The sequence below is a fragment of the Schistocerca cancellata genome, chromosome 1 (genome assembly GCF_023864275.1).
Source record: "Schistocerca cancellata isolate TAMUIC-IGC-003103 chromosome 1, iqSchCanc2.1, whole genome shotgun sequence".
Classification (NCBI taxonomy): Eukaryota; Metazoa; Arthropoda; class Insecta; order Orthoptera; family Acrididae; genus Schistocerca; species Schistocerca cancellata.
Window position 1 is genome coordinate 547,939,635 of NC_064626.1, and position 13,245 is coordinate 547,952,879.

The 13,245-nt window shown below is 44.9% G+C and overlaps 1 protein-coding gene across 1 annotated transcript in view; it reads right to left on the reverse strand.

Moving 5' to 3' along the window:
• The window catches only part of LOC126180158 (ubiquitin-conjugating enzyme E2 S), an 86,604-nt gene that overhangs the window by 21,187 nt on the left and 52,172 nt on the right, over positions 1-13,245 (reverse strand). Inside the window, exon 2 of the mRNA XM_049924670.1 lies at positions 4,014-4,161. Coding sequence (XP_049780627.1) covers positions 4,014-4,161 — 148 coding nt within the window. The remainder of the gene's footprint in view (positions 1-4,013; positions 4,162-13,245) is intronic.

The window sequence follows — 13,245 nt, forward strand, 5'->3', positions numbered from 1 at the left end:
AACAGATGACAAACAAAGAGGTCCAGCTATAAAACAAAATATACCATCATTCCTGGCTGTCGGGCTGTGCGGTTGGTACCCCATCACTGTCCGGGCCTTTTTCAGACACATTTGGAATTCCACTGACTGGAGTAGAACTGTCTTCAGTGATGAGTCCTGTTTCGAACTGAGCCCCAATGACCAGTGAAGACATGTCTGGAGATGTCTCTAACAGCAGTGGGATACCAACCTGACTGTCACTAGCCATACAGTCCGACAACCAGGAGAGATGGTCTGGGGTGCCATTGCATTTCATACCAGGACCCCTTTGGTTGTCATATGTGGCATCCTTACATCACAGTGGTCTGTTGACGATATTCTACAACCAGTTTTGTTGCTCTTAGTAGCAAGCCCCCCTGGCCTTACATTTCAGCAACTTAATACCCACCCACACACAGTGAGAGTTTCTACTACTTGTCTTCATGCTTGTCAAACCCTATCTTGGTCAGAAAGGTCACCAGATCTCTCTCCACTTGAGAATGTTTGGAACATATGGACAGGAAAACCTTTAGCACAAAATAGGAATAGCATGCCTACATGACAGTTTCTATTAATAAACAAAACTAATAAAATAAGATAAAATTAGTACTAGACAAGGCTGCATCAAGAGGTATGAAACATGGAGAGTGGTACACAACCAATTAAAAAAGAAGAGACAGTTGTCAATGTAAATACCTTACCTGTATTTGATTTTGTGTTGATGACCCTGTTCTGACCTGGCCACAAGTTCTGTTCTTCCTACCATCACACAGTACCAATTAGTACTATATCTATCTTCAACCTAGCAACTTTCTTTTTCAAATTATCTAACCTACCTACCAGATTAAGGGATGTAACATTCCACCCACAGAATACCAGTTCCCCCCCCCCCCCCCCCCCCTGATGACAATGTCCTTCGTCCTTCTGAGTAGCCCCCTCTCTGATATTCAAATGGAAGACTATTTTCTCCCCCAAGTATTTTACCCAGGTGGATGCCATAATCATTAAACCATACAGTAAAGTTTCGTGTCCTCGGGAATTATTATGTCTGTAGCTTCCCCTTGCTTTCTGCCATTTATAGTACAAATCTTGTCTGGCCATGCTGGTTAATGTCAATGCCAGATAAGCCAGGCATTGACATTGGCAGCCCTATCTCCTGGAAAATGCTGCTGCTGCTGCTCCTCTTCAATAACCACTTGTTTGTCTATTGTCTTCTCTAATTCACCTCCATTGTGGTTGAACCTACGGCATGGCTATATGACTATCTCTATCATACAGGAACACAAGACTGCTCCACCTAGAAAGGACCAAAGGGGCAGGGAGGGGAGTGCAGGGGGACAATGGTTGTGTGCAACCCCAATCATTATGTATCTTTACGCTAAATCTATATTTTTGTTTGTTCACTGACACACACCTTTTCCTATAAAATCATTTCAGTCTACATTCAATACTTAGGTATTTATATTTTATTTCTAACTAAAAAAAAATATGATTTTATCTGTTTCCATACCTTCAATATTATAAAAAGGATGGATTGCTACTCACCGTATAGAGGAGATGTTGAGTAATAGACACGTACAGCAAAAAGATTGCTATAGATCTGAGCTTTCAGCCAAAAGGATTTCTTCTAAACAGAAATAAAACACCGCACACACAAAAAGTACAACTCACACAACCTCTAGCCACTGAGGGTAGTCAAGACAATGCCCGTGTGTGAATGTTTTGATTGTGTGAATGGGTGTGCATTTTCTAGTTTAGAAGTCCTTTTGGCCGAAAGTTCACAACCACAGCAGTCTTTTTATCGGGCCTGCCTATGACTCAACATCACCACAGTAGAAGTAGTTTATATGCCCACAGGCTCTACAGATGAAGAGATGGAAACAATGCCTGGCGAGTGAAAGAAATGACTGATAGTTACGAGGGACGAAAATTTGATTGTGACAGGGGACTGGAATTCAACAGTAGGAAAAGGAAGAGAAGAAAAAATAGTGGGACAACATGGACAGGGAGGAACAAATGAAAGGCATAGCCAGCTGACAGAATTTTGCATAGAGTATAATTTAAAACTTAATTGATAGCACTTCATTCCACATTCATGGAAGATAACAGAATATATACACAGTAAATAAACTTTAAGACAATATTAGTGAAAGAGAAGAGGAAGTAAATGAAGATTAGAAGAGATAGGTATGATATTACAAGAAGAATTTCACAATGTACTTTAAGACCTAAGTAGAAACAAGGCCCCTGCAAGACCCTCAGAATGACTGAGATCCTACACAAAACAATTCCACCTGTTGTGCAAAATACATGAATTATTTGAAGAAGAATGGGAAAGCTTGTACAGGTTGACCTCAGGGACAATCAGGTTTGGATTCTGAACAAATGTATGACACGCAAGGAAATATTGGCCGTATAACTTAACTTAGAAGATAAAGGTAAACCTATGTTTATAGCATTTGTAGATTTAGACAAAGAGTTTGACAATACTGGCTGGGCAACACTCTTTCAAATTTTGAAGATTATGGTGATAAAATAGCACCTTCATCCTTTATTGTGACCTTGAAAACAGTTTCCAAGACGTACATCAGCAAAACAAGGATAATGGCAGGTAGCCAAATTGAAGCAGGCCATACTGAGAGAATCTAATTAGGAAACTGTAGACTAAAGGTTGCAGAACTTTTTGTCATTTAGGAAACATAACAACTTATGATGGTCAAAGCAGAGAACATATAAAATGCAATACAGCAATAGCAAGAAAACCATTTCTGATAAAGTACAATTTTTTAGAATGGAATATAAATTTAAATGTTAGTAAGCTTTTTTTAAGAAGGTATTTGTATGGAGCACGGCTCACATCTCCACTTTCAATACATGCCACATGCACCCACCCAGCACATAATAGTCTTGTCCGTCACAGGCAATTCTACGCTGTCAGAAGTAGGGAAACACGAGAAAGCAGAAATGTCAAATATCAAGTCTGCTGTAACTTTAGCATAGCTCTTTATGTGAACATAAACACAAACCAGTTATCCATACAAGTAAATGGCCACCAGCCAACTTAGTTCTTTCCCAAAGTTGACTACATGGTTAATGATGACTGTCTTTCAAAGGCAGCTTTACTATCCATACTATCTAGATGTCCCCTCAATTTAACTTCACTGACTGCGTAGGTGAGAATTGCCCATAGAAGACATCTTTCAATTCTCTAACCCTAATGCGTAACTTCCCCAATACTTTAGTTTGATCCAACACACTTATTTTCAAGGTCGGTCGGTCTCTCACCTCTCTCTCTCTCTCTCTCTCTCTCTCTCTCTCTCTCTCAGTTCTGTATTACTCCCACCCACCCACCCCCTTCCACGCAATTCCCACTGCATGAAGGTTGGGCTCGCCAGTACCACACTCCTATCACATACTCCTTACTGACTCTACAACTGCAGCCAACATCCTATTTTTTCTTGACCCCTCCCATCTTATTTGTTCCTCTCAGCTGACACAACCCGTTGCCCCAGTCGGGCTGCAGCAATAGGACAGAATGCGAGTTCATGTTTTAATTTATTAACTCCATAAATGCACTTTGTCTTTATCTTGTTCACGTGCCTGTTGACCACTCAATCTCACAACTACAAATATATCATAAGTGGTTCCCTTTACTCATTTCACTTCTAGTTTTGCAAGTTTCATTTTTAGTGTCTATTCCAAAAATTTATTAGACTGTCAAGCATGTAAAATCTTAAAAGAACGATACAGTGAAAAACTTATAACATACTAGTTCCATAAATCATTTTCCCACAAATTCACTAATAACACATTCTCTTTAGCCTCCATGTGATCATGTGGTTCTGTAAGCATGTATTTGGTGTTTATCTGTTTTATTTTAATGTTGCTGTGGACCAGTTTACAGACATATAATATATTTTTTGCTATACGTAATATTACCTTATGTACCTACAAACAAATCATAACATCATTGCTTTTAAGTGTTAGTATCATACCTGGGCCTTCAATGTATGCTTGGATGTCAGTTACATCTTCATCATTAATATTAACCCTTATTCCTTCTGGAGGGTCATTAGCTAAATCATGAATCTCCTTGGCAACACGTCTTATTATCTGTGGTGATAAATTCTCCACATTTGACATCTGAAACAGCAATTACATACTTTTTGTATAAGTGTGCAGAAGTGTGAGCACTCACTAAAATGTAAACAAAAGAAGTTTGCTGGAAATAAAAGGTCAATACACTACAAAATAGTAAAACGAACAACATTTGAACAAGATGAATGACATACAGGAAATAAAGATCTTTAGGAAAAAGGATGACACCAGACTACTGAGTCATTAAGTATGGATCTGTTTCAATGGATTATGTGTCACCTAACTACATTTATGAATGACAGTACCACAAAAATAATTCGCACGGACTTCAGTGTACCTTCATTCCAAATTACATTTTTCAAACAAAATACTGTACCTTCCAATGTTTAGTAACAGTGACAATTTTAGCACCCATTTATTTAACTTTTTTGTTTGTGTGACATCCCAATGAGAGTGAGCTCATCACAAATGAAGCTTTAAGTTAGTTTTGACAATAGAGAAAGAAACCAACCTCATTATTGTAAAACAACCTACTCAGGGAGATATATGTTGACTAATATCAAACATTACCTTATGCTGAACACAGAACTATTTAAACTATTAATTTAGCACAGTAGCACTGTGATAGGGTACAGTCACCATAACAGGGCACTAAAACACAAATATTAAAAAAAATACTCCTAAAAGCATGTTATTAAAATTTATAAATTGCTTCAAGTTGAATGACACTTGCAGCCCTCTACCACAAGAAGGCTACTAATTGTATCGTTAACAGGGTTGTGTGTAGTGTAATTATGTTGGCACATGAGAAATAATGTGCTGTAATTGAGTTTCAAATTCAAAGAGTTCGTCCACACATAGAGCAAGTCTCCTTCAGAATAACAATGCCACACCACACCCAAGTGCTGTGACATCTGCAACAATATGATGCCTTAGGGTACTATCACTGATCATCTTCCATACAGTCTCGAATTGGCTCCATCCGATTTTCATCTGTTTCCAAAACTTAAATAACACCTTCGAGGACTTCACTTCGATAGTGACGAAGCAGTGCAAGCAGAAGTGAGGTTGTGGCCCCGTCAGGAAGTAAAATATTCTACAGTGACAGAAACAACAAAGTGGTCTCTTGTTGGGAAAAATGTGTTCATTGACAGGGTGATTATGTTGAGTCATTCAGACACAATGAATAAAGATTTAAAATGTTAATAGCATTTGTTTCCAGTCTAAACTGTTAATATCTTAGGCTAACTCGTTTACAATTACAAGCAGTATGGTACTTGTTACAAAATAATGTTCAATTGATAGGCTGCATACGAAGCTGTAGTTTATATTATGAACTTTCAATTTCTTTATAGCCTCCATTCAAAACATGACCTAAATATTAATGAAAATATTTTATGTTTTGGCATCACATGCAACGTTTTGTCAGAATGTTATACAGAAGTAGAACTGTCCATATTATAAAGCACTGATTTCTTGCATGAATGCACTGTCTCAGAACAATACTATTTCAGAAATTCTTTTCAGACTTCAAGTCACACCAATAGGCTTTTGACTGAGCACTTCTCAGTCACTGTTATGCAGTTACTGCTGGTTACTGAAGTTTACTACAGTACAGCCATGCAATCTGTTGTGGACCTCGTATCTGGTTCATTATGGCCTAAATGGTAGTCATTAGTTAACATTTGACATGGTAAGTCATTACAGCTTATGGAGGTCGAAGTGCTTGATAGCGCTGGAAGCCCAAGATGATTTTACTTAACTGCAATTTTTTTGCTACAGTCAAACTGTTTGAGAAAGACAAAAACAATCAGTTTTAAGTAAAGCATAGTAGTATTATGGTATTGCATAAAACTTATCACATGACAATACACATGAACTACAAAATAATGTTCCTCTTACAGGTAAGATATAGTAATTCTTTTCCATAAATTACTGCTACACAAATACGAGGGCCTTTTTTTCTTTTTCAACCTCCAATCACTTAGTATAGAAGCTACACGAGCGGCAGGAAGTGGACATGCACTGTAGGATACTGCGCAACTCTCGCTCTACACACTCCACCATTGCCGACCTCAAGGCATCAGCCTGCATTGCACTACAGCCACGTAAACATGGCTGCCATCATTGTTGCTCCCGCCAAGTGTGAATTACGAAGTGTAATTTGGTTTCTGTCAGCAGAAGGGAATAGTGCAACGGAAATTCATCAGAGAATGAGCCGAGTGTACAGTGATAACTTCATGACTAATGGTGTTGTGCTTGAATGGTGCCGAAAGTTTAAAGATGGCTGAAATGACGTGCATGACGAATAGGGCCAAGGACGCAAGCCTGTCATTACAGCCGACCTTGTTCAACGAGTTGATATAATGGTTAGAGAAAATTGTAGGTTCACCATAACTGCTTTTTCTATAAAAATTCCGGAAGTTTCAAGGTCTGTCGTACACTCTATTGTTATTGAACATTTAGGCTATAAAAAACTTTGTGCTCATAGGGCTCCAAAAATGTTGACGGATGCACATAAAAGTCACCGAATAGCGTCAGTTTTTAATTTCCTTGACCGTTATCACGACATAGGAGAGAAATTTTTGAAATCAATTGTTACTGGAGATGAACCTTGGTTCCAATACAACAAACTGGAAACAAAACGACAAATACAACAATGGATGCATCCAAATTAACCAAACAAACCAAAAAATATTCAAATAAACGTTCAACAACAAAAAGGTTATGGCTACTGTGTTTTGGGACCAAAAAGGTGTGTTGTTTGTAGAGTTTATGCAGCCTGGAGCCACTATCAATGCAGCTGCTTATTGTGAAACTTTACGATGTCTTTTTTTTGGGCGCAAAACTTCTATGGTCATTAGCGCCCAGCCCGTGACTTAAGACAGTAAAAAACCGAAATTTAAAACCAGCAGCAATGGGAACAAAGTCAGAAAATTGGAGAAACTAAAAATAGAAGAATGCTTAAAAATCCACTACAGAAAGGGGGTGATTGTCCCCAAAAAAAGCTTCAAATGACTGACGTCATTGCACTGTCACTAATAAACTGTAGAACGCGGTCGACGGAGCGCGTGTCATCTGCTAAAATCGACGATAGATCAGGCGATAGCTGTAGACGGGAGCGTAACGGATTAAAATAGGGGCATTCAATTAAAAGGTGTCTTACCGTCCACAGCTGAGAGCAGTGGGGACAGAGTGGGGGAGGATCGCCGCTTAAAAGATGTCGATGGCTAAAACGACAATGCCCTATCCGGAGTCTAGCTAAAATTACCTCCTCCCAACGACGCGTTCGGGAGGAAGAGGTCCAAGCGCAAGGAAGGGCTTTCACTTCCCGCAATTTATTACAGGGAAGTGCCGACCAATGGGCATGCCATAATTGAGCAACATGGCGACATAAATCGTTCCGAAGATCGGTGAAGGGAAGCGACTGAATAGCTGGCCGAGGAAGAGAGACTGCGGCCTTGGCCGCTATATCGGCCGCCTCATTCCCACAGATACCAGCGTGTCCCGGGAGCCAGAGGAACGCCACCGAGACGCCCCTCAGGTGAAGCAAGCGCAGACAGTCCTGAATCCGGTGGACCAGAGGGTGCACAGGGTAAAGAGCTTGGAGACTGAGGAGAGAGCTGAGAGAATCTGAGCAGATAACGTACTGTATCCGCTGATGGCGGCGGATGTAGTGGACAGCCTGGAGAACAGCGTAAAGCTCCGCAGTATAAACCGAACACTGGTCGGGAAGCCGAAAGCGATTTGGGGTGTCGCCAACAATATAGGCACTCCCTACACCTAACGATGTTTTCGAGCCGTCGGTGTAAATAAATGTGGCGTCCGTCATTTCTGCACATAGAGCAGCAAATGCCCGACGATAAACAAGTGTAGGGGTACCATCCTTGGGAAATTGACAAAGGTCACGGAGCAGGCAGATCCGGGGACGGAGCCAAGGCGGAGCTGTACCCCAAGTTGTCAAGAAGGTTTTAGGAAAGCGGAAGGAAAGAGAATGGAGCAGTTGACGGAAGCGGACTCCCGGGGGTAGTAGGGAGGAGGGGCGGCCTGCATACCCTACATCAAAGGAGGCGTCGAAAAAAAGGTCGTGGGCTGGATTAGCAGGCATGGAAGACAGACGGCTAGCATAACGACTCAGGAGGACTGCTCGCCGATTGGACAGCGGAGGTTCAGCAGTCTCAGCATAAAGGCTTTCCACAGGGCTAGTGTAAAAAGCTCCAGACACTAAACGTAATCCACGGTGGTGGATAGAGTCGAGACGCCGAAGAATAGACGGCCGAGCAGAGGAGTAGACTATGCTTCCATAATCCAATTTCGAGCGCACTAAGGCGCGATAGAGGCGGAGAAGGACCACTCGGTCCGCTCCCCAGGAGGTACCATTCAGGACACGGAGGGTGTTAAGTGATCGCAGACAGCGAGCCGAAAGATAGGAAACGTGGGAGGACCAGCATAGTTTTCTGTCAAACATAAGACCCAAGAATTTAGCGACGTCTGAAAACGGAAGGGTGACAGGACCTAGATGTAAGGAGGGCGGAAGAAACTCCTTACGTCGCCAAAAATTGACACAAACGGTCTTACTGGGTGAAAAACGGAAGCCAGTTTCGATGCTCCACAAGTGGAGGCGATCGAGACATCCTTGAAGACGTCGTTCAAGAAGGCTGGTCCGTTGAGAGCTGTAGTAGATCGCAAAATCGTCCACAAAGAGGGAGCCCGAGACATCAGGAGGGAGACAATCCATAATTGGATTTATGGCGATGGCAAACAGTACAACACTCAGCACGGATCCCTGGGGTACCCCGTTTTCTTGGGAGAAAGTACGGGAGAGAGTAGTGTTCACCCGCACCCGAAAAGTGCGCTCTGCCATAAATTCGCGAAGAAAAAGGGGCAGCCGGCCTCGAAAGCCCCAAGAGAACAGTGTGCGGAGGATGCCTGTCCTCCAACAGGTATTGTATGCTCTCTCCAGATCAAAAAATATTGCTACCGTTTGGCGTTGCCGGAGAAAATTGTTCATGATATAAGTGGAGAGAGCGACAAGATGGTCAACTGCAGAACGATGCTTCCGAAATCCGCATTGGGCTGGTGTTAAAAGGCTGCGGGATTCCAGCCACCAAGCTAAACGGTAATTCACCATATGCTCCAAAACCTTACAGACACTACTCGTGAGAGAAATGGGGCGATAGCTAGAGGGGAGATGTTTGTCCTTTCCAGGTTTCGGAACGGGAACGACAATAGCTTCCCGCCACCGTCTGGGAGAGGTGCTGCCGGTCCAAATTCGATTATAAAGGCGAAGGAGGTAACGCAGACTATGGGTGGATAAATGCAGCAACATTTGGACATGGATACCATCCGGTCCTGGGGCGGAGGAGCGAGAAGATGAGAGGGCATGTTGGAGTTCCCGCATGGAGAAAACAGTATTGTAGCTTTCGTGATTTTGGGAGGAGAAAGCAAGAGGTCGCACTTCCGCTGCACGTTTCTTCGGGAGAAACGCTGGCGGGTAATTTGAAGAGCTCGAAATCTCAGCAAAGTGCTGACCCAACGAGTTAGAAATTGCGACGGGGTCCACTAAGGTATCATGCGCGACAGTGAGCCCAGAAACCGGGGAGAAACTAGGCGCGCCTGAGAACCGTCGAAGCCGACTCCAAACTTCCGAGGAGGGAGTGAAGGTGTTAAATGAGCTAATAAAGAATTTCCAGCTTGCCTTCTTGCTATCGCGGATGACGCGACGGCATCGCGCACGGAGCTGCTTATAGCGGATACAGTTGGCCAAAGTAGGATGGTGACGGAAAATGCGAAGAGCACGTCGCCGCTCACGTATTGCGTCACGGCATGCCTCGTTCCACCACGGAACTGGGGGGCGCCGGGGCAATTCGGAGGTGCGTGGTATTGAACGTTCCGCAGCTGTAAGGATAACGTCGGTAATGTGTGTGACCTCATCGTCGACGCTGGGAAAGCGACGGTCATCGAATGTCGCGAGAGACGAAAAAAGGGTCCAATCGGCTTGGGCAAACTTCCAGCGTCGCGGGCGCATATATGGCAGTTGAGGCTGCAGTCTGAGGACACATGGAAAGTGGTCACTCGAGTGTGTATCATCAAGGGCGAACCATTCGAAGCGCCGAGCTAGCGGAACAGTACCGACCGCAAGGTCCAAATGAGATAAGGTTGTCGTGGAGGCAGACAAAAATGTGGGGACCCCAGTGTTGAGGCAAACTAGATCCGCTTGGTGGAAGACGTCTAGCAATACGGAGCCACGTGGACAAGGGTGTGGAGATCCCCAAAGCGGGTGGTGGGCATTGAAGTCCCCAACCAGCAAATAGGGGGGTGGAAGCTGACCAAGAAGATGAAGGAGATCAGCTCGTGCCATTGGTGTGGATGATGGAATGTATACAGTACAAAGAGAGAACGTGTATCCGGAAAGTGAAAGACGGACGGCGACAGCTTGGAAGGAAGTGTTTAAGGGGATTGGGTGATAATGGAGAGTATCACGGAGAAGAATCATGAGTCCGCCATGGGCTGGAGAGCCTTCAACAAAGGGGAGATCATATCGGACAGACTGAAAATGAGGGAGAACAAAGCGGTCATGGGGACGCAGCTTTGTTTCCTGAAGACAGAAGATGACCGGCGAGTAGGAGCGTAAGAGGACCGACAATTCATCCCGATTGGCTCGAATGCCGCGGATATTCCAGTGGATAATGGACATGGGGTGAAAAGAGAATGGAGGAATGTGACCAAAGTTGCTGTCAACTCAAAGACTGCTCGGAGCTAGCAACCGACAGCATGGAATGGCATTCAGCCGAAGGCAGAAGATCCTGATCCATAAGTTGGTCAGGAGCAGTCCCTGCCACCAGCGATCGGCCGGTTGACCGGCCACCAGCAGTGCGCCTCGGCGACACAGAAGATGGCCGAGGGCGATTTCCGCCAGGTGGTGCTGTAGAGGGGGCACGCCTTGGCGGAGAAGGAGAGGAACTGGGTTTCTTTGTAGCCTTCTTGGAAGAATGTTGTTTAGAGGAAGGAGGAACCGATGGTTGTGAAGCTGCGGTCCGTAAAAACTCTTCACGAGTATGCTCTTTTTTCGAAGACTTGGCGTCCGACTTTTGGGCTCGAGATGTAGCAGAACCCGACGAAGGGTGAGCCATAGAGTGGGCAGGCGAAAGTGGTGAGGTTGAACGAGCGATCTTTGCGCTGGCCGATCTGACGACCGTGGTACTAAAGGTGAGGTCGCAAGTCTGCGTGGCCGCCTCCTTTGTTGGCCGAGGAGAAGCAAGGACAGTGCTGTATTTTCCTGTCTGAGGCACGGTGGGCTTGCGACTGGCGAATAATTTTCGAGCAGCAAAGGTCGACACCTTTTCCTTCACCCTTATTTCCTGGATGAGCTTCTCATCCTTAAAAACGGGGCAATCTCGAGAGGAAGCAGCGTGGTCACCCATACAGTTGATGCAGCGAGGGGATGGAGGTGGACAAGCACCCTCATGGGCATCCGTGCCACACGTAACACATTTGGCTGGATTGGAACAGGACTGGCTGGTGTGATTGAACCGCTGACATCGATAGCAACGCGTAGGGTTTGGGACGTAAGGGCGAACGGAAATTATCTCATAGCCTGCTTTGATTTTCGATGGGAGTTGAACTGTGTCAAATGTCAAGAAGACAGTACGGGTTGGAATGATGTTCGTGTCAACCCGTTTCATTACTCTATGAACTGCCGTTACGCCCTGGTCAGACAGATAGTGCTGAATTTCTTCGTCAGACAATCCATCGAGGGAGCGTGTATAAACGACTCCACGCGAGGAATTCAAGGTACGGTGCGGTTCCACCCGGACAGGGAAGGTGTGGAGCAGAGAAGTACGCAGCAATTTTTGTGACTGGAGGGCACTGTGTGTTTCTAACAACAGGGTGCCATTCCGTAATCTGGAACAAGACTTTACAGGACCTGCTATTGCGTCGACTCCTTTCTGAATAATGAAAGGGTTGACCGTGGAGAAGTCGTGACCTTCATCAGACCGAGAAACAACAAGGAACTGTGGCAACGATGGAAGAATCGTCTGTGGCTGAGACTCAGTATGCTTACGTTTGTGACTAGACTTAGTGGAAGGTGAGGAAACCATTGCGGAAGAATCCCCCATGATTACCGGCGTCTCCGATGGCGCGCTCCTCCCTTGTGGGGGCCCTCTCTGAGGGCACTCCCGCCTTAGGTGATTGTTCACACCTCAGGTCACACCTCCCGACAAACGGACGGAGGGACCAATCGGCATTTTCGGAAGGTATCAGCTCGGGTAATCACCCCTCCCTGGGCCTGGCCGTTACCAGGGGGTACGTACGTGTCCTACCTGTCTACCCGGGGCGGGGAATTACGCGTTACCCCGTCACCGGCTACGCACGAAGGGCGTGGGTCGGCCTTCAGACACGCACAGGGAGGAAGAAAAAGAAAGGGAAGGGAAGGAAGAGAAGTCTCAAACGCCGCAGCGGAGAAAAGAGAAAGAGAAGAGGTAAGGAAAAGAGAAGGACAAAGGAAGGAAGAAGACATAAAAGCAAGGAAGGCAAGAAATGCAGTACATTTACGAGCGTCCGTCTCCGGACGTAGGCACAAACCATACTCCCAGATGGGGAGAAAGAGAAGGAAAGAGCCAGAGGTGAGGGGAGGAGGGGGGAAGATAGGGATGGGGAAGGATGCGGAATGGGAAGGTATGCAGCCCGGAAAGGAAGGAAGGCCACATTAGCTCGGGGTCCCGTGCTCGCTACGCACGTATCCACAAAAGAGTTGTGGACCCCCTGGGGGGTTTACGATGTCTGCAGAGAGCCATTCAAAACAAACAAAGAGGAACACTGACTTCAGGAATTGCGTTGACCCATGACAACGTTCGTCCACACACTGCTGGCACAACCCAAAGGCTCCTTGAACAATTGCAATGGGACATTCTTGATCATCTGCCGTAGTCCTGACCGGGCACCCAGTGACTTCCACCTTTTCCCTGAACTGAAGACGTGGCTAGGAGGGCAGCACTTTAAAATCAACAATGATCTTCAAAACAACATCACTGCTCATTTGAAATTGTTGGTGGCAACATTTTTTGAAGAGGGTATTGTAAAGCTTGGCCACAGGTATGATAAATGTCTCAATCATTTTGGTGATTG